At 37.3% G+C, this 21,711-nt stretch overlaps 3 protein-coding genes across 4 annotated transcripts; all 3 read right to left on the reverse strand.

Moving 5' to 3' along the window:
• Window positions 1-3,983: 3,983 nt before the first annotated feature.
• LOC137713136 (AAA-ATPase ASD, mitochondrial-like) lies at window positions 3,984-5,919 on the reverse strand. Of its 2 annotated transcripts, XM_088684818.1 has the most exons (2): window positions 4,532-5,791; window positions 3,984-4,413 (listed from the first exon to the last, which is right to left on the reverse strand). In XM_088684818.1, the coding sequence occupies exons 1-2, from the start codon at window positions 5,655-5,657 to the stop codon at window positions 4,391-4,393; spliced, it is 1,149 nt and encodes a 382-aa protein (XP_088540944.1). In that variant the 5' UTR covers window positions 5,658-5,791; the 3' UTR covers window positions 3,984-4,390. The 2 variants fall into 2 exon arrangements, with proteins under 2 accessions (XP_088540944.1, XP_068308496.2); XM_068452395.2 differs by having other exon boundaries at window positions 3,984-5,919.
• Window positions 5,920-9,994: 4,075 nt separating this feature from the next.
• On the reverse strand, window positions 9,995-14,476 carry LOC137711852 (transcription initiation factor IIB-like). The gene is made up of 7 exons (XM_068451011.2): window positions 13,978-14,476; window positions 12,120-12,144; window positions 11,204-11,333; window positions 10,990-11,114; window positions 10,785-10,873; window positions 10,395-10,471; window positions 9,995-10,326 (listed from the first exon to the last, which is right to left on the reverse strand). Exons 1-7 carry the CDS (start codon window positions 14,334-14,336, stop codon window positions 10,196-10,198), a joined length of 936 nt encoding a protein of 311 aa, XP_068307112.2. The 5' UTR covers window positions 14,337-14,476; the 3' UTR covers window positions 9,995-10,195.
• A 1,205-nt stretch (window positions 14,477-15,681) lies between these two features.
• On the reverse strand, window positions 15,682-19,795 carry LOC137712981 (hydroxyproline O-galactosyltransferase GALT6). Its single transcript, XM_068452201.2, has 7 exons — window positions 18,596-19,795; window positions 17,902-18,134; window positions 17,535-17,825; window positions 17,309-17,437; window positions 17,041-17,214; window positions 16,625-16,732; window positions 15,682-16,548 (listed from the first exon to the last, which is right to left on the reverse strand). Exons 1-7 carry the CDS (start codon window positions 19,413-19,415, stop codon window positions 16,339-16,341), a joined length of 1,965 nt encoding a protein of 654 aa, XP_068308302.2. The 5' UTR covers window positions 19,416-19,795; the 3' UTR covers window positions 15,682-16,338.
• Between the last annotated feature and the right edge of the window lie 1,916 nt (window positions 19,796-21,711).

Genomic DNA, 21,711 nt, shown 5'->3' on the forward strand with positions numbered 1-21,711 from the left:
GCTTCTTGTAGGGAGTGCTTTTAGTGCTTTTAGAACCTAAAAACACTTTCAATCATTTCAAAAATACTTTCAAATGATTCTTAAATGTATACTCATCTTAGCACGAGTAGTTTAGGGATCCAAATAGTAAGTGTAGAGAAACTATCACCATAAGGTCTAATGTTTGGATTTAACAATGGAAACGCTTCTTTCGTTTTCAACAAGTCGATATTCTAACTGGTTTTGAAAATACTATTGAACTCAAAAGTTACTAGGCATACGGGTACTGCTATTCGCACACTCATTTTTACTTCTCACATACGTCTTTCAATTTTCGATTATAAAATCAAATAGATTGAAGAAGATTAATAAATGAAAATTAATATAAAAATGCGGGAAGTAAAAAGATATGTGTTGATAACCCTGCGCTACCAGGAAATGTCTTTGTCCAAGCATCATACTTTTCCCAAACACACGAGAGCTATAATTGATTATTGGAAGAAAATGACAAGAGAATTGAAACATCATAAGAAAGTTTGAATAAATAATGTTCAAGAAGGAGAGCCAAGCCAAAAGCCAGCTCATTCTTTATAATGCCTTTAATATTATGTTCCTATGATGGAAAAGAAAAGATTCATCATGTCACACATTAAAAAATCAAGCTTACTATTTTCATGTAAAAGTTGTCCTATGCCCGATACTCACCACCACGGTGCAAGCTGAATTGGAAATTTCAATCTATTTCCATTTTGAGTTCGAATATTTTTGAAATTTTGGATGGTGATTGAAATGTACCTACTGATTCAAAATTCTGAAATTTTGATCTTTAATTTATCAAACTTAGTACTTTTTTTTTTTTTTGTTTGCTACCTGCTCACAGTGAGGGGGGGGTGCCCTACTAACATGAATAGCTTATGGCATGCTTAGAGTGATCTCACCAACATATGGTGATAAACAGATTTCAATCATCATGCCTCACTTGGACCCAGGCTCCATCACCAATTAATCACTTTAATGTCCTACTTAGTTACAAGTCTATGCTATCAGGCTCGGCCTCAAATGTAGTACTATAAATAAACCCATACATATTCTTATTTTAGCATGTTTATTATTATATTTAGCTATACTTTATTTGAATTTTGTATATTTAATCATACTATTATATATTATAAATAAGGAATATAATCATACGTACTCTTTTATCTTGTCTATATGCTTTTATGTCATATACACATAAATGCTTACAAATATTGCAAAAAATTGAGAAAAAATATTGAATGCCATTACAAAAGTTTGAAGATTTCAAAGTCTGGCAAAATATAAGAGATTAGAATTATGTTTCAAAAACTCTAACCTAAAATTGATTTCGAAATTTTTGATAATCTAAAACTCCGAAATTGGAACTAATATTTGATTTCGTAACTTTTTTAATTGGTATTGGAATGCTTGTTTCAGATTTGAGCCGAACAAAAATCATCCCTAACCACCACTATTTAATGAGAGATTTTTTCAAGTACCAAGTATTCAAGTGATACTTCACATATTATAATACAAATGAAGAAAATAACATATTTTTCTGTATCCCTCTATTTATTTTATAACAAGTAAAGTACTCGCTTGAATCCTAGACGCTTTGAAATATTCCACTCCGAAAAACAACAAAAAAAGTTTTCCTGGATTCCGGTTGGCATAGGCCCGTGGTGGGCTTCGATTGCTTTAAACCATCTGATTTTTTTATGGTACTTTTTTGGGTTTTATCTGATGAATTGGTCTAAACTGTTGCATCACAACTCAGCAAGTCAGCGAGTCAGTGAGATTGGAAAACGACTTGTACTCGTACATGTACATTGCGGTCGCAACTGTAGCATCATGTGTTAATAATATAACAAAAACGTGTAATAATAACAATGTACTCGTGTTATATAAGTTATTTACGATAATAGAGTTAGAGCAGGGCCGACCTTAAGGGTAGCCCAAGTAAGCGCCTGCCTAGGGCCCCCACTTCGGAAGGGCCCCTAAAAAAAATTTATATTATGTAATTAACATATAAATACAAAAAAAAAAAAAAAAAAAAGTAAGAAATATCATAATTCATTTGTTAGTGCAGTAGAAATGTTGGCTTCATTTTTCTTTTAGGGTGTTGAGTTCAAAACACGAAACTATCTTTCAATCACTAGATTTTTCTTGTTTTTCAAATTTACTTCCAATTCATCTGTCCAAATGCATATAAAGTTATAAAACTCAAGTCTCTTTGCAATTTTTTTTTTCAACTTCTCATTATCTCCATTTCTATCGAATGTTCAAACCAACTTCTCATTCTCTCTATTTCTATTGAATGTTTAAACCAACTATCATATGGTCTTAAAGATTGTACTTTAAGGTAATCAAAACTTTGAATTTATATTTTTCTTTTCAATAACTTTTTATTCAATGGATTATTTTAATATTCAATTCGTTAGTGTGACGTTGAATTTAAACGAAAAAAAAAAAACACAAGACAAACAATTGGCGTTGAATTTATTATACTCGTCAATCAAGTTTTATTGTTATTTACTCTCTTGATCATCAAGTTTTATCGTTCTTCACTCTCAATCTTAGATTGTTGACTGCAAACATTTAGTACATTTGTGTCTAAAAACGTGAATCATGTAATGTTTAAATAATGTTTTTATATTTATCTTCTTTTGATATTAATTTTTAATGATATTTGATGTGAAAATAAAACTTTTTACGTATTTAGCGAATTCTTTTTTATACAAATCAATATACAAAGAATCGGAAATCCGAGAATTTTAAGGTCCCACTTCGAAAGCTCGCCTAGGGCCCCCAAATTCTCAGGACCAGCCCTGTGTTAGAGTATAGTATAGATTGGATCGGATCACTTTGGTGAGACAAAAGTGGTGTAATTGTGTGGCCACTGCATAAAGTGGCTTAATTTCTTTCGAAATGGATGAGTTTTGGGTTCACTTTCGTTCGCCCGGTGAAACAAGAAAATCCAAAACGATCATCAAGCAACCAATCCATGGAAACTCCACATCACTCACCACGTGGTCTTTTGTCCTTTCACTCGTCCATCCATCATGCCTTTTTTAAGTTTTGTATTTGGTAGTGTCTCATTAGCTTTGTGTATCGTCCCCATGTTTGATCGAAAAGCTGAAATTCATTAAACTTAAAACCTATTACAAAGTCTCACAACGGCTCAAGACAAACAGTGGGAGGTCCAATTCCACACCAACAAAGTAAGAGGAGAAGGATGGAGGGCATAAGAACAGGAGAGACGTCGAAAGACGCCCGGAAAAACGACGATAAGCGTCGAGAAAGCATGCTCACAACTCTCGAACCGGCGGAGGTAATTTTGGAGCGGTACCAAAGCTTTTTGATGGAGAGAGGGAGTCTTTTGGAGTGTCCGCCACATATTTTGGTTGGACGAAAAGGAAAAATATATTTTTAAGTCGTACCAATGGGAGTCAAAATGTGTTAGAGCACTCCTACAAAACTTTATGTACTTGTTATTGTTAACAAAAACAACTTTACTTATTATTATATCACCCAAATTAAAAGTGAGCAAAAGTTTTGGATTAGATCAACTCTAGTTACAATCTTTTTGTTTGATCTAATTAACTCTGATCCCTCCCTCCAAACATTTAATAATTTAATTCATTAACGCTATCGTTGGTAAAAAATAAATTTTGATCTGACTATTTTTTTTTTCCTCATTGAAGTATGAGTATATAGTGACAAATTGCTAAAAGTGGTGGTAGCCCCTGACAATGCTTTTGCCATCGCATCCGAATAACCTCAAAAGACTAAGTTTTATAATCACCATTTTAGTAAAGTATGCATCTTCAAAGAAGATCAAAGAAAAAAAATTTCTGATCATCGGATCGAATGATTTGAAGAAGATGAAAGAATAGAAATTAACAATAAAGGGTGTTTGGATTAGATCAACCAAATGAAAAAAATAAGCGAAAAGGCTTTGGGTTAGATCAACTCTAATTAGAATCTTTTTGCTTGAACTCTCAACTTTTTTTATCCAAATAATGAGATTAGTAATCTTAATTGACATCATCAAACTCAAAAACCCCAAATAATCACCCACTTGCCCTAGCTGCCCTAATTATATTGGCAACCAGATCTCTCTTACCTTCAACCTCTTTGTTTCCTCCTCCCTCCTCCTCCTCGACCGCCACCTCCTCCTCCTTGCTTGTATCAATCTCTTTGATCTCCTCATACTTTTTCTTTGCAGCTTCCCCCTTCACTTCCTCAAGAGCTTGGATAAAATTCAAAAGACATTTCTCCGGATCATCATTTGGTGACTTTGGCATGAGATTCTCAGCAACGTCGGCCGGGGTCATTTTCGTCACTCCAATCAGCTTTTCTATCTCATCAAACGTCTCATGCCTCTCAATCCTCAAGTAATTCTTGGCCAAAACCCTAAACCCATCAAAAGTACAGTAAGAAAGGGCAATGTGTTTGTCCATTCTACCCCTCCGAATCAATGCCGGATCAAGCTTCTCAACATAATTAGTAGTAAAAACAACCAGCCTCTCACCTCCGCAAGCAGACCATAACCCATCAATGAAGTTCAACAGCCCCGAAAGCGTCACCTTGCTGCTGCCGCCGTACACTTCCTCTTTCGGCTCCTTAATCCGCTCCTTCCAGGCTCCTCCACCTTTCACCTCCTCCTCCAGAAAACCCTTCTCCGCCGCCCCCCTCTTCTTCATCTGCCCTGTCAAATCAAGCGAACAGTCTATGTCCTCGATCACAATAATACTCTTACTCGTCGTCTCAATCAAAAGCTTCCTCAGCTCCGTATTGTCCTTCACCGCGGTGAGCTCCAAGTCATAAATATCGTACCCCAACAGATTCGCCATCGCGGCTATCATCGTGGACTTCCCGGTCCCCGGAGGACCGTACAGCAAGTAACCCCTCTTCCAAGCTTTCCCAATCCTTGCATAAAAGTCCTTGCTTTTGCTGAAAGTCACCAGATCTTCGATGATCTCCTTCTTCTTCTCCGGATCCAACGCCATTGTCTCAAACGTTGCCGGGTGCTCGAACACAATGTGGCTCCACATCGTCTGCTTGTAGCTCGGCCATTTGTACCCCGGACTATTTGTGTACAGCTTCCTCTGCCGATTTCTTACACGGATCTCCTTCCCTTCATTAACGACATGGTTTAAATAGTCCACCGTGATTATGTCCCGGTACTTTTTGTGAAAAGTCAACTTGTAAAATCGTTTCTCCTGGTCGGGATAATAGGCCATGGACATAGAACTCCCGCCAGGGGACACGGATTTGAACAAAACCCACCAGACTTTGGTCCCCTTGAAATCATCCGTCGCTCTCTCGTACTCGTCCATGCTGAGGATGAGGTTGCCGCTGTCCTTCACCATCTCCGCCTTGAGCCGCTTGGCGCTCTTGGAGGTGTTGGAGCTGAGGTAGGCCTCCACAGCGGAGTAGGCCTCGCTTCGCTTGAGGCGGTCGCCGGTGAACTCGTGGATGGAAATTTCGATGTAGGGGTAGAAGTAGCCGGTGACTCTGTGGGAGTATCGCTCCAGGAAGTGGCGGAGTTCGTACGGACAGTACTGGCGGATGATTGCCCAGATGAACATGAAGCTTGCTAGGGTTGAGCCCATTGTTGCCCACATCTGCTGGCTCATCATTGTTGGTGGCAACATTTCTGAAGCTTGCTAGGTCTTGTTTTAGAGTTTGGGATGGGGCTGTCTAGGGTTTCACTGGCTAAACTCTGCACCTTTAATTTTCATGGTTTTTGTGTTGATGATCAGAATGGGGACTGTGAATACAAAGGGGTAGGTGGATAATGAGATGATGGTGGAGGTTATAAACAAGATCAGCTAGTCCTACGAGGAACCTCCTTTTTGAAAAAAATCACATTCACAACGTGATTACTGGCTTTTTACGTATTTGCCAATTATAATTTGACATATATAGAATGAAAAAAATTTAATTTAATATTACAGTAAAAAACACTATGTTAGAATGTGATTTGTATGTGACTATTAGATTTTTCTTAGAGAAGTGATTTTAACATATTTTTTTTAGCTTCTCACACATCTTAGTATAATCTCAACTATTGATTTCGTTTGATTTATTCAATCTGGTGACCATAAATAAAGAAGGATGTATAATAAGCAAAAAGTGATTTGTTAAAATCACTTCCTTCTTTCATTCAACAATTGGCGTCCAGGCAATATGATTAAACAACTAGGTATCTTACATTACTCGTGAACCAACTTACATTACTCGTGAACGAATATGGTCAAAATGTGTCAGGTGCGAATTATGTACGTTAGATAAGTTGATCAGGTTAATATGTCACCCTGTTTGCACACAAGTCCGAATTTACACAAGTGGGGCCACCTATAGGCTTAAATGATACAGAAGTACATAGAGGTCTTAATTTTGTGTGGCTACCATCTTAAATTAGAATAGTTTAAAATATTATGTTTTAATGGATGGTCACAATGTGAACCTTTTAAACATTTTTGTATAAACAAGTGACAGAAAGCAAGCAAAATAATGTAAACAAATTGGCAAAGAACAAGTTCGCAAAGAGAGATGGGGGAGATGAGGATTAGAACAATCTCAAATTTGAGGATTACACTCATTGTTTGGTGGGTCTACGTGCAGTGTGCACCAAATTAATTAAAGTACCTGCATGGGATGGGAGGTGACTAATCCAACGCTAAAAGGAGTCAATTATTGAACACGTGTCACGCACATAAGACACTCAGACGAAAGAAAGTGGGTCTCCGAATGGGATTAGAAATATTGGAGGGACTTTGATCAATTGTTTATGAAACAAAATGATAACTTCATAAGGAGATTTTTTTAGTGTATTAAAAACACGACCCAATACATCACGTATCACAATACAAGTAGTTAGATGTATATAAAAAAAAAAAATCTAACTATTTACAGTATGACACTTAGGCCACGTTTGGTATTGTTTTTTTTTTTTTTACTAAAAACTGTTTCACTTTAAAGTTAAATAGTAAAAAAAATGTTTGCTAAAAATAGTATATAGTAAAAAAAATGTTTGGTAAAATTAATATATCCTGCTTATTTTAATAACAACGAGCTCCATACAGTAGCTTTTAAAAACAATATGTAGGTTGCTTTTAAAAGCTACTTTAATAAAAATTAGAGTTGAGTTTTTAATAAATATATTCAATTGTTGTAGACCTTCATTAATTCTTTTTAAGTGACATTATTTAGCTTTCCACACACATTTTTTCCTTTAGTAAGAAAAGTAAACGATACCTCCTACCACTTCAAATACTAACCTTACACCATCACCACCATTACAACCACCATTTTTGCCATCACGGCCGCCATAACCACAACCTCCACCACTGTCACCACCATTATTACCTCCACCGCCACCATTGTTGCCGCCACTACTGCCACCATTGTTACCACCATCGATGTTGCCATCGCCACTGCCACCACCATGCATCATTATTGCAACAACCACCACAGCCATAACTGCCACTACCACCATCATTTTCGCAGCCGCCACTACCACAATCATTGCCGCCATCGCCACTGCCACTACCACCATAACCACCATTATCGGTGCTACCACCGCCTTACCACCATTGTTACCTCTCCATCCCAACCAAAACATCCCACTATTAGCATCACCACTACACCTCCACCACAACCACCACCATCATTACCACCACTGATGTTGTCATCCCCACTCCTACTACTATGTCCATTTGTTATTGTATACAATTATATCACTTTTACATTAAATTTTACCAAACGCTTTTACGTTGCTTTTTATACTCGCAGCACTTTTAAAATTCAATTAGCCAAACCAAGGTTCTAAAAAACGCTAGGCGCTAGTCGGGCGGTGGGCTAGTTCTTAGGCGGCCTAGGCGGATTTAGGTAAATTTCTTGTATATCTTGTAAATAAGTGCATATTGACACTTACAAAAAATTATACTTGTATGAAATCCATGGATAAGATAATAAAAGAATGATAAAATGCAAAAAGAGTATCCAACAAGTCCAAAATTTAAAAACACATTAAGCATATATGCCATATAACCATAATGAGAAGTATTGTAGGATGACACATGTACAACAAGTTTACAATTTAAAACAACATAAAATGGAAAATAAGAGGAAAATAAGGAAATTTAGTAATGTAAGATACTTATCTTTAGCATCCTGGAATTTAAGTTGATACACAACACACCTATTGTATAAAATTAAAATTTCAAGGTATAATTAGAACTTAGACTTTAAACAAATTTTACATAAAAAAAAAAATAAAATAAAAAAAAAAAACCACCCAGCCGCCTAGAGCCACCCCGATTTTTCCAGCCGTTTTGCACAAAATCGCCTGGGTTCCAAGGTGCCTAGCGCCTAAGGGGCCGCCAAGGGCATTTTTTAGAACACTGAGCCAAACGCTCGTCAGCTTTATTTTATAGCTGATTATTCTTAAAACACAGTAGAAATAGTTTTTTAAAAAAGCACAATAATCCCAAACTGGCCCTTAGTGTATCAGGCCATACACTTTCTTTTGAAAAGGATTGTGGGGTCCCTGTCTTCTTAATGTTTCTTCTTTTAGCTTAGCCTTACACCTTCTTTTGTGGAAAATCATCTTTTTACTAATTAGATTTTGGGGATAGGCAATCAAATCCACTATTCTCCCTCTTCAAAACACTCCAGCCCACTCGAGCAATTGGACCCAAGGCAAGTCCGATGGAAAATTCAGGCAATAATCGGCTAGTCCAGCACTCTGCCTATGTGACGTAAGACTAATGTTATCATGATGCCACGATTTAAATTATTAAAAATTATAAAAAAAAACTAATTAAAAATATAAAAGTTTATAATTTATTTTCCATAAATACGTAACCATGTTCTCTCACATTACATTACATTTCAATATTTTTGAGTACTTTCAACTAATCTTTTATTATTGTCCATAATTAAGAATAAAGTTAATTTTTATTATTTTATAAAATAAAAAAATACTAATATTTTATACAAATTATCTGAGCTATTCAATTTAAGAGTAAAAATATGCTTGAGCAATTACTGTTTATTATAAATAATATCATTCATTTAAAGAGATTAAGTTGTCTATTGCCAAAAAAAACCCTCCTACATTGGAAGTGCTCTTAAAACTCTATCGTTCACATCAGAACTCCAAGGAAAATATTTATGTGGCATTTGTTAAGCCTTCTCACATGGTTGGTGAAGGAGAAAGAAGAAGACAAGTAGTTACAGACTTTCAGGTCACAAATCACGTCACTCACGTGGCAACATTGCATGATATGGATTCGCAGAAATTTGCCAACAACTGCCATGATTGATTCCCCCAAAATTTGAAATTATTGGACTGGCCATGACGGTACGTCTTTGTAACATAATAACTCACAATAGAACAAAAACATTGAACTCTCGTTCGCACAAAATTTTTTTTTAGAACTTTAACTGAAATTTTTTTGATAGTGTTCATTTTATAAATCAAGTTTTTACACTAAAAAATCAATTTTGATAATATTCATTTTACCTTTTATTTTGTTTTTTTTCCATTAAAACTCAAAGTTTTCAAATCTTTTTCATTAGTTTTTCTAATTTTTTTCAGTATGACCGTCATACTTAAAAGCTTCGGAAGGGGATCCTTTCTAGATCCCTTCCATCAAGTATTTCCCATCAAACAATTCAAACTCTTGAAATTTGATCCAACGGTTAAAATTATTATAACTTTTAAAGTGAACCTCTGTTTGTAACCGTTGAATCAAATTTCAAAAGCTCGAATTAATTGATGACGAGGACTTGGTAGAAGAGATCCGGAGAGGATCCCTTTCCAAAAGCTTCTTAAAGAATGCCTTTGAGACTGTTACATTTACTTTTTGATCATATGCCTTTGAATTCTGTAAGAGGCAAAGGACGCAAGGAGAGAAATGTAAATCTCCTGGTCATGAAGTAAAATTTGGAGCCTAATTTGGGCAGCTAGCTATAAAACTCATCAAGGAAAACCCTACTTCATTCTACTCACAAAGAAATGAAAAAACAGTACAAGGAAAAGGCAGAAAGAACGAATTCCTAACCGCTTCATACAACGAAATATTAAAAATACTACACTTTCTGATGCTTCCTGCATATATTATTGATTTCAAATTGTTCCTACTTAATTTAAGTATGAGTCTATGATCACCACCTTCAAGTTCTAGGGCTGCAGATTCTTGACACATTCCTCGTTGGCGAACCAGTTCGGTATTATCCTTGCTAGATGAGGATGCAGGTCTTTGTAGGAGTTCTTGATCGTCGCTTCAGCAACTTGAGTAGCAACCGAGATCTCTGCAACAAAACAAAATTAATACAGGCTTTTCCAGGAGAATAATCGATAGGTCACATAGATTCCTAACCTTTAAGAGACATTTTCTCATCTGATAGTTGATTAATGGTATAAATAACGGCAGCTGCCACCGATATGGGGCTCCTCCTGCAGAAGACAGGACCTCAATTACTTCTATGAAGTTGAAAAGAAGCCATCTAATGCTGTTAATGCTTCGATTCGGTTGAAAGTTTTGAAATCCAGGGATTTTGGTTGGGTACAATTTCCATTGGATTGAAGTATTCGCAATACTTCATATCCAAAATTGTATCCGAAGGAGGAAATTCTTAGACTCGGTCTAAGAAAATTCGTTACTGCGAAATATGTAAGGACTCTCCTCTTGTCAGATTTATGACAAAAGGTTCAAGCTAAAAAATCATGAATTATGTAACAAGATTGTTGTGAACTGGCGGAGGACAACCTTATAACAAGCTCTTCAATGTTCTGCACCATTTCTTGGGCAGCCTTGACATCTCGATTCTGCATTCCAAGATTGGAACAAAAGCGTCTCTGCAGAGAAAATGCGATAATTATGTTCTCAAGCAAAACACATTCCAACAAGAAAATAAAATATTGAAACGCGAAGAGACGGGTAATATAAAAAATAAATAAAATAAAAAACTCACCAAATAATCTCCAGCATGGATAGTTCCCATTTCCTGACCAAGCTCGGCCTCCAGGTGTTTCAAAATGAACTCTTTTGCCCGTCCAATTTCCTTCTTGGTAGCTCCACTGACTGCAGTGCATATTTCTGGTCGGAACACAAGTTTAGTAAATCCCGTGCGAATAAACATAAGCAAACCAATTTAAATCATTACGAACATAAACATGCGCTTCTACCTTTCATAGTACGAGCCTTATTTTCTTGTCTACAGGCAATGTAAAGGCAAGCAGCCACAACTGCATCTTGATTTCTCCCTCGGAGAGGTTTTTGATCTTCTACCTTCTTGTATATTTCATTGGCTCGATCCTGGTAGTCAGAATTAGAAAGCCATAAAGATTACCAATCCGAAACAGAAGGCTTTAGACTTTTAGTCAAATAAATATTAATTTCAAATGCTGTGAGCATAAACCCCCTATTAAGAAGTTGAAACTAATATGTGAGATCACACAATAATTCTACATCAGAAACACTGAAAAATTGCAACTTCAATGAATGTGTTGGAATACCGAGTTACCAAGCAAAAACTAATGACCAAATACTAAATAGATTCAAGAAATTGTGCGCAATCAATCTCAAAACGAGGTCCTCGGACATGCACAAAGAAGTCACAGACAGGTCACTAAACCATGAAAATGGTAAATATAGATTCATCCCATCGATTCAAAATGAAATGAAATTCTTCATCATACAACACTAACATAATTACATCAAGGAATTAGCTTTATATATACTGCATTTAGTCAAATGCAGGATACGACTAAGGGATGATAAGGGAAATTTTGATGAAATAGCACGACAAAAACGATATCTTTTCAAAACTTGATGAAATAGCTGGACAAAAACGATAGCTTTTCGTTCAACTCAGATCGTAAATCATTATAAGAGTTGCCATTTTTCATTGTTTCAACCCATCAACTAGCCTCAACCAATCATAAACTGAAAGAACAAACCATTCATTACCTAACATCCTTGTAATTAGCCACAAAATGGGACAGTGACCAAAAATGCATTTTACACATTTCCAGTTGAAAATAAATCAATTGACAAAACCAAAACGCAAAGAAAATGATGCTAAAATATTAACTGATGTACCTTTATGGTTGTAACAAGTCCCAACCTGCAGTGAAAACCCAACACATTGAATCAAATTATGTTCCCAATTGACAGCCAGAAGAGCAAGTACATCCTACAAGCCAAAAACGCTTTTAACTATGTTTGTTAAAAAAATTTAAATGTAAATACTTATCACTCGTAGAAGTGCTCTATAAAGAAGCACATGCTAAAAAGTACTTTCAAATGCCTTTTAACAAAACTCTAGATTTTTTTTAAAACAAGTCAACATGTTTATCATAAAAGCACTTTTGAGCGTAAGTGTTTTCTAGGAACACAATCCCACATGGGCCCACTATTGATGACATGATAGTGACGCAATGCTTTTAAAAAATGAGTAGGATTTTTTTCCCTCTTATTATCATTCTCTTCTTTTTTTTCTTCTTTCACACTTTTTTTGTCTTTCTTTATATAAAAAGTTCAAAATATGTTGACGTGACTTAATTATTGGAAATTTTAATAAAAACACTTTTGGTACTATTCATTTTTAACGAAAAATTACATTTATACCTGTTTGGGCCCAAAATAATAGTGTTGGGCCGAGTGCAGGTTTATGTTCGGCCCAAAGCTGTTTCAAATACACTATGGGCTGTCTAGTGGTCCCGGGCCATTCAACAAGGATGGTCGAGTCCTATCGCAAGAAGGAGTAGGTCGGATGAGCAAAGGGGTCAAAGAAGTCCTAGTGCGATTTGGATTCTCGACTAACAATGAATATGGCCTCAAAAAAGGGGTGAGTTGAAAGTTCTAATAGGGGTAGGATTGGTCGAAGTGGAGTTGAAACAGAATGAGAAGTCCCAATCCAGATACGATTTTGACTCGACCTCAAGGAGGATTTGCTGCTATAAATAGAGAAATGAGGGTGCAATTCAAGGACCTCCAAGGGAACCTCTCAAACATTTTGAGATTTTTTACTTTCTTTTTTCCGCCGACATATCTTTAGTTTGGATAAACAGCACTGTGAAGGCAACCGGCGAACACCTTCGGTTTGGATAAACAGCAATGTTGCCATAGAATCAGCTAATTGAGAAGCACCTTCAATTTGGATAAACAGCACTGCGTCGAGGCTAACTGGTTACCTATCCAAGTCTCGGTCGAGAAGGGTTTCCGAATCCTTATTGGCAGAGATCATCTTATTAGCCTTCTCAGAGAAGTAAGATGTTACAAGTTACGACATTCGACGCATTGAGCGTCGAGTAATTTTATGATTAGATGCTCATAAGTGAGTTTCAGAGTTCGCATTCTGACGGCCGAACCATATTCACCATCAAGACATACATCACCTTTGAATACTTGTGTTCGTACAGTCTGGTGTCAATTCGAAGTGCTTATACTCTCAAGAATATAATCACTATGACCGAATCCGGCACCGACAATTTGTGAACATCGCAGAACTAGCAGCCTTGTCTTCAGGCTCGAGAATCCAAAGGCCGAGATTTGTTCCTTCCTCGGCCGCAGTCGCAAGATAAAGAAATCAGCAACGCGCTCAACGCAACATCAACAAATTTTACTCCTCAACCGAGCTCGGCCGACAAGTTGGCACGTAGGCTTTGTAATTTTTAGGATTAACAATACTTTCCCTGGTACTATTTATTATATCTTTAAAAATGATTTTTCATTAAAATGGAATTTTTTTGGATTTTTTGTTAATTTTTCTTCGATTATAACAGTTTAAATAAGAAATGAGGGAAAGGAAGAGAGAATCCTCCTCCTTTCGAAAATACAATCCAAACAAAAAATTTCTTCCTTTTTCCTTTCACTTTCCGAGCAACCAAACAAATACAAATTAAGTTAATTAACAAAAAATAGTAAAATTAGAGCATGCAAATCAAAAATACCAAACCTGTCGGCCATCACGGCAATTGCACCGAAGACGTCGAGAAGATTACGGTCGGGCTTAGAGGCGCGGCCTTGCCACTTCCCGACGGAGGGGGGTAAGGCTTCGGAGGAGGAGCCGCCATTTCTGGGCCTGGCGATGACGGTGGAAAGCCCAGCTTCTGACAAAAGCGGGTTAACAGGTCCCCCGACACGGTTCGGGTCGTTGTCGTTGGAATCGTCTGCGAAGGAGCGCCACTCAGCGGTCTCGTCGACGGTATGCGCCTCCAGTACGAGGCCGCACTCGGAGCATATCGCATCGCCCGCTCTGTGGTCGAAGACAACCTCCGTCAGACTATTACAGTCGCGGCAAAACGTGTCCGACATAACTCCACCAAAACAACGTTATTTTTTTCGATTTTTTAAGGATTTTTGTTTTGTCGGAGCCCTTCAGACCGTTATGATTTTTCAAATTCTTTTGTTTGCTGTGAAACTGTAAATCTTGAGCGGTAAGGGGAGGGTTTTTATAGACGTTTGGAGGGGAAGGAGGAGGAAGGAGAGGTGTATGTGGTAATTTTAGGGATGGCTTTTATTTATTTAATTTTTTTTTTTTTTTTTTTTGCAACTTTATCCAACAAATTTAATGTTTGGATAGGGGGTAGGGGTTTATTTTGGATTTGATGGGGGTAGGTTCAATGAACAAATTAGCTGGAATAAGGATTTGGATACGGAATTTAATTGCATATCTGATTCGGAGAATTTTTGAAATGTTATTTGAATTTATATATATATATATATTAATTTGTTATATGACAAAAATTTAAATGATTTGTTGTATCAACTTTATGAATTTATTAATCTGTCATCACACCTTCAATTTGTTAAAATTTTCATACAAAATAAGTCATGTGACAGGATTATTTCGGATTTTTCAATATTTCACTCCCCTTCTAGTACGTTGTTATCAACAAAAATAATTCTAGAGTTTCTCAAAAGATACCAAAAAAAAAAAAAAAAAAGGTTGATCTGGCATATAAGGATCTAGGGTCTGTTGTCCGGAAAAAATATATATATATTTGACACGTCACATCGGATTTAATGTTATATATTCAATTTTTTTAGTATATCGATATTTTCATATTAAAGAGGAAGAATTCGGCTAAATCACATAATGGTCAGCTTAATTTAGTATCGACTTCTAAGCGAAGATGAATACCAATAGACAATAGTATTGAGTTTGATAATAATAATAATAATAATAATAAATAATTGAATATATGTTATACGATTAGTAAGTACATAATTATATTGACCCAAAAAAAAACAAGTACATAATAGTAAGGGAACTTTAACGAAAAGCTCATGTACTATTTACTTTAACGAAAAACCATACTTTTATACTAAAAAGTTAATCATGATACTATTCACTTTATCATTTATTTTGTGCTTATTGTTAAAACTCAAAATGTTAAAGTCATTTTCATTAGTTTTCCCTAATAAGAAAATTTTAACAAAAAACTCTCAGTACAATACAAAAGGAAGAGGGAGATAATTCAGATTTCTTAGTATTGTTCATTGATGGTAATTAAAACTGGGAAAAGTATCCAAGATTTCCATTTATTTCTTCTTATAATAAACCCTAGAGTTTCAGTATTTGGTGTCACCAGTTACATCTAATTACAATTTTTATCTCTCTCCTCAGGTGATTAGCCTTAATTGTACACGAACGGAATTCCCTCCTAAAAATGGAGTGTGCAGCCCAATGGACTTTATATAAAATGCCCGATATGCGGGTTCGAACACGAAATCGCCATCAAACGTTAACAGTATAATACCAAAGAATAAAAGACAGATCATATTATAAACAGTTGGTGACTCCATAAGCAATAAAAATATGAAACCAACTTGTGTTTTTGTTAATTAAACTGGTTGGAGAAACTTGACGACCAAGGTTGTCAAGCACTGGTACCAAACTCGTTGACAGCCAAAAACACCAGTACGATTTGTCGTTTGAAGATCCATGTCCATGTGAAGCAAATATACTTTTCAGTTGGCACATGTCTAGCTCTTTGTCTGGAAATGCTCCCTGCACACACATCCGGTCGACATCGACCTCGACCTCTTCGTCTTTCATCGTCGTCTTCCTCCCGGGAGTCCGGAACATCAGGTCAAAAAAGAAAGAAACTAAGAGCAGTACCGATGAAAGAATCTCGGGAGGAAAACGACGATGAATGACGAAGAGCAGTACCAATGAATGAATATGGAAACTCAAATTTCTTTTTATACAGGCCATTTCTTTTTGTACAGGGACCAGATCATACGGTGCTATAACTGCAAAAAGCTTCAATGTCCTAGATTCTCGAGATGGGGTCATGAAATACCGCATATACTATCTCATGCTGCAGCACTGCGGTCGTCCGAGTTGTTTCAATTTGCCCCACATGCACATCATCTGTCTCGGAGACTGGTAATGGGCGGTGTAATAATCTTCGATGCACCCGAATTGGCAGAACTTCAAGCTGTGCCTGTACTCGACTGGTTTTGAGCTGTTGAATTTCTCAACCCACATTCCCATGCTCACATCTTCCATCTTAAACAACTGCACAAAGATCAAATTATTTAGAATCAACCACCCATTACATTATCAGTAGAGAGAGGGCGTGGATGTTACTTACCCTTAATTGACGCCCTTCGAACTCGGATACAATGAACTTTGCAATGTCAGATGACAAGATGTAACCTGGTCCATTTGCGTAAGGTGGATAGTCTTCTTCTGGCCACTCCTGAAGCAAGAAAACAGAGAACAAATGGCTATGAATACTAATATCAAAAGCAAGCATCGGCGCAAAACAATGCAAGAAATTGAACATAGTACAACATTGACGCTCTTTAACAAGATTTCAACAAAAGAAAGATTCTTACAAGTCAATATCACAGACTATAAATCTGATATAATTTTAATCCCCCGCCCAAAAATCCAAAGCGAAAAGAATGTCGGTAAACTGAAGAAAATGAGAACTGACTACGTGTAGAAGTAGGGTCGACAATCTCACTACCCAGCAGGTATCAGAAACAATAAGTTTGTATGTACCTCATATGTGACAGCCCATTTACCATAGCGCAGAGGCTTATGGTAGTAATTTATGTTCCCCACATACAAGCTCCTTCCCTCTGGTACTTTATGTGCCTCTCTGATAACGGCACCTACTCTAACAAAAGTGTCATCATCGCACTTCATAATGTACTTAGCGGCCATGGTACGAACCTGAAACAGAAGCAACACCATTATTACAAAACCATTTCCGGGAAAATACTGTACAGTATCGAATCTTCATTTATGCGTTTATTCCAAAACTCACCCCATACTCGCAGATAGCAACAGTTTTCAAGACGACCAAGTCGTAGTTATCCATGTACGGCACTACAACAATATCGCCAAAAAACTCCGCTTCTTTCTTTAGCTCAACATTCACTTCCTTTTTAGCATGCTGTCCAAGTATCAATAGAAAAGATTGAGAGTCTCCCACTTAAACATTGTACAACAACCAACTACAAATTTTCAAGTGTCATATTGCTATTGCTTACCAATGCTACAAAGAAACGAGCGACCACTTTTGATGATCTGATAAGATTGTGCTGCATCCAAGACTTCCTTACCGCCATCCTCTCGGCAAAATGGTTGCCTGCAGAAAGGATACCAATGAAGAGTTCAACACCGCTACCAGAAAGAGGCGGGGCCCGCCATCTGGTTGACATCTCAAGATGCTTCTGTGGAGCAAAACTAGGATGGGATGAGGGCAAAGAAGCGGCAAATACCGAGTGCAGATCAACATCCCCACTCAGAGACAGCCCAGTGGCGTCCTCAAGAGAAAATCCCTGTCGACATCACAACTAAATGCTTAGCAAAGAATCCTCAATCATCACGCGGTAGAGGTACCAGAATATTACTCACATTATGATAAGGAAAAGAAGCGATATGCCTCCCATCAACATTAACATGATAACCCTCCAAGCCAGCACTAAGAGTTAAAACAAACAATTTCTCCTCTGCAAACGGGTATGGCCAGTCAACAGGTACCCTTTTAGTTCTGCCTACTAACCGGCTCAACCACCATGTTGCCTTGGTCTCCGCTGAGTGATTGTCGTCATCACGAATCCATTTCTCGCACTTCACCTGACCATCAACTAAAACCAGTCTAAAGAATTACACAACTTGGTGGTGCGGCATCAAAGATGAATTAACTCGGGGAATAATGAGAAAAATGGCCAAAATCGAAACATGCAAGATAACGAGCCAACAACCCAAAACAATAAATTTCTTCCTGAATAGGAAAACGAAGTATCATTTTCATATCATTCTTCTGGAACATATTATCAATGAGCAGTTAAGCACTATTAACATAACAGCTCAAACACACTTTGAACTTTCAAAATCGACACCGCATTCTGCATATCAAGCTGGCACAATACCACACTTCATACAAATTCAAATGCTGTTTTTATTCCCATTTCAGTAGCTTACTTGCAATGCTCCAAATCCAATGAATGCGAAAAGCTCAAAACAGAAACTAATGCACCAAACCAACATAAACAGAACAATTTACAAGTTTCATATCTAATGTTATAGGACATTGATAATCACTCACCAGTTTCTTCATCAGCCTTAGATTTCCAGCCCTCGCATCGAAGCGCCGAGCCCCACTGCATCCTGTAACAAGTGTTGAGTTCAATCACAGGCCTTCCACTCCAATCCCCCATCAACCTTGGATTGAAATGCAAAAGTCTCGGTGGCTCCTCACCCTCCACAGTCTTCAACCCCAGCAACTCCACCTTAAACTGTGAAACCATCGCCGACTCACCGTCCCTCAGCAGGGCAATCTTGGGCTGAAACTCCTCGTGCGCCGCCCTCGGCCTCCCCACAAGCGTTACGTGCGAACCCAATGTCAGCCCACACGGCAGCACTATCACCCTCCCCTGTGCCGAAAACTCCGACCCAGATACCGAAATCGAATGCTTGCATGCCTCGGATCGGTTCTCCACCTTTCCAGCATCTATCTGCACCTTTCCAGATTCCACCTCTCCCCAGAACTTCCTTCCCACTTCCCAGGCAACCTTCGCTGGCTTGTAAAGCTCCGAATCAAAAGTTTTCGGGTCGAAAACTAAACCCGAAACAAAATTGGGCTCCCTGGGTCGCCGACTCTGAGTCGGCTGGTACGAGTTATGCGAAACTTGCTCAAGAGGGCGACTTGGGGCGTCCTTTTCCTCCACGTCTTCCTTGCTATGGAGCCTGTTGGGTCGAGACAACGAGTCCGGCGAGATTGTACTGAACCCAGTTTTGAACACGAAGGGGATTTCAACCGTAACTAAAAGTAGATACAGAAGTCCGATAGCGATCAGAATCTGAATCGATCTTTTCCTATTGACAGAGAAGAAGGTGCCCAATCTATCCAATTTGGCCCTCCTCATCCCCAATTTCGTAAAAAAATTCAAAACTACAGAATTTACCAGTAAGCAGAGATCAACCACACAAAAAAATAATAACTTGAATTCTGGGTTTTGCGAAGAATGTAAATTTGAATCCTGGGTTTTGCGAAAAATCGAGTCTTTGATTCAAATACACGAAGTTGGAGAACGAGTCGGCAACTTGAACCCACCGACACGTCCAGAAGTTTTGGGAAAAAGAAAAAGTGAAACTTGATTCCAATCGAGGTCGGTGTGCGCGAGCTTTTTCCTGGAAGATGAGAAAATAATTTCGTTTTCCGATTTTCGTTTTCGATTTTGTTTTCTCTCGTTTTTCAAATGGAAAATTTGGAAAGAAGTGAACTTGAAATAAAAAGAGACGTTTTATTGGTTTGGAGCGGAAATTATTGAATAAAAATGTTGTGGGTGGGGTTGGGATCCGGTAATCAAACACTACCCAACCCGCCACTTCGCCGGTGAGGAGAACTGACTGTTACTGTTTACCCATTTACTTTTACTGGGAGTAAATTCTATCTTGTGGAGCAATTATCTGCAATTAAATGAGAGTTGGCAAAATCAGGTGAAAAATACTATTAAACCATTACTAAGTGGGAGAAGAAAAACCTTCTCCAAACCACAATGTTTGAAATTTTCTTAATATGGTCGATATTTTTGCGAATATATCAAAAGTCATAAGAAGATATGGAAAGGGGGTAGAAGGTTAAACATCACTCCATATGGAAGAATTTCTCAAATTTCGACCAAAATTGACATATTTCATTCATATTTCTGATACTTAAATCTTGACAAACTGTCATAAAATATTTTCATTTTAAATTTATGCGTTTTTTTAGTAGACTTTCATCATTTCCATCAAATTAGTATCGATAAATCCATCAATATTTTCACAAATTTACATATTAATATTTTTATGTTTTATTTGTGTATTAATAAACAATTAAAAATACTTGTCATGAGAACTATAATTTTAGTAGTGGATTTATATTCATTTCTCTTTGAACTTATTCACTCCCATCTTTACCTTTAATTAATAAAAAAATATAAACAACAACTTTTATAACGTCACCCACCAACATATTTAAAAGATAGAAATAATATTAAAAGGTTATAATCAGGAAATGGGTGGAAGAGGAACAGAAAAGCGACCGTTGCAAAGGATGAGAGAGAGAGAGAGAGATTAAAAGGTTAATCTAAAAGATTAAAAGGTTAATTTTGGATTAGATTAATGAAAGGTGTTGGGAGAGAAATGCTGTTGAGTGGTCCGCCTTTGAATTTTGAATACCTTTCCCTTGCATGAACTCATTGCGATTAGGTGGCATTTGGCAAGCATGGCCATAGCCAGGTGTGTTTGAATTTCATAACCTGTGCTATGATGCATCTCCAAGATTTCTAAAATCCCTCTATTTAATTTCCATCATCAGAATTAAGTCCTATAACAATTTATAGTCCTTATGTAGTGTAATGATTGTGTACTGAATTTTGGCTTAAACGTTAAAATAGTCTCTGTATTTTATTCAATTTGATCTCCGTATTTACTTTCGTTAGTCAATCTTAGACAATCAATTAAAGGATCATTCAAATTGACATGTGTCTTGCAAGTGAGAGGACAAAAATGTAACTTCATTGTAAACCTCTTAAACCTAGACAAGATCAAATGATCAACGATGACGATCTCCCGTGTAAGGCACATGTCAATTTTAATGGTCCTTTAATGGATTGTTTGGATTGGCTAACATAGGTGAACATGGAAATTAATTTGGCCAAATTAAAAACACAAAAATTAAAATTGACTGATACGGTAAAATACAAAAACCATTTGACATTTAAGCCTTGAATTTTATACCCATTTTTTAAGATTACGTGAGGAATTTATAGTTCAGTTAAAAACTCTAATTCTAAATGCACCTTTCTCCTCTCTCTCAAAAAGCTCTCTCCCTCTACAAAACCCTAACCCTAGCCGGCTACCTCCATCGTCGCCAGCCTCTGGCTATAACTAAGGGCCGATGGTAGCTTCCCTCCTAGCCCTTCCCCTTCTTCCCCATCCCAGTTTTCTCCCCCCTCACCATACACGACCTTCTTCCCTCACCCCCCCGCCCCCTCGACCTTAAACCGACTACTCATCCCCGGCCTTCACCTACCTCATCTCCCCTCTCGTGCTTCTCTCCCACCATTTTGTGTGCAGCGTTCCTTGGATTTTGCCTAATACCTTGATTTGGGCCATGCCCTTTTCAAAAATTCCTTTGATTTGGCACTCGATTTTCTTGGTGTAGGGTGGACTCGT

The sequence above is a fragment of the Pyrus communis genome, chromosome 14 (assembly GCF_041283825.1).
Source record: "Pyrus communis isolate YQ-2024b chromosome 14, ASM4128382v1, whole genome shotgun sequence".
NCBI classification, from domain to species: Eukaryota; Viridiplantae; Streptophyta; class Magnoliopsida; order Rosales; family Rosaceae; genus Pyrus; species Pyrus communis.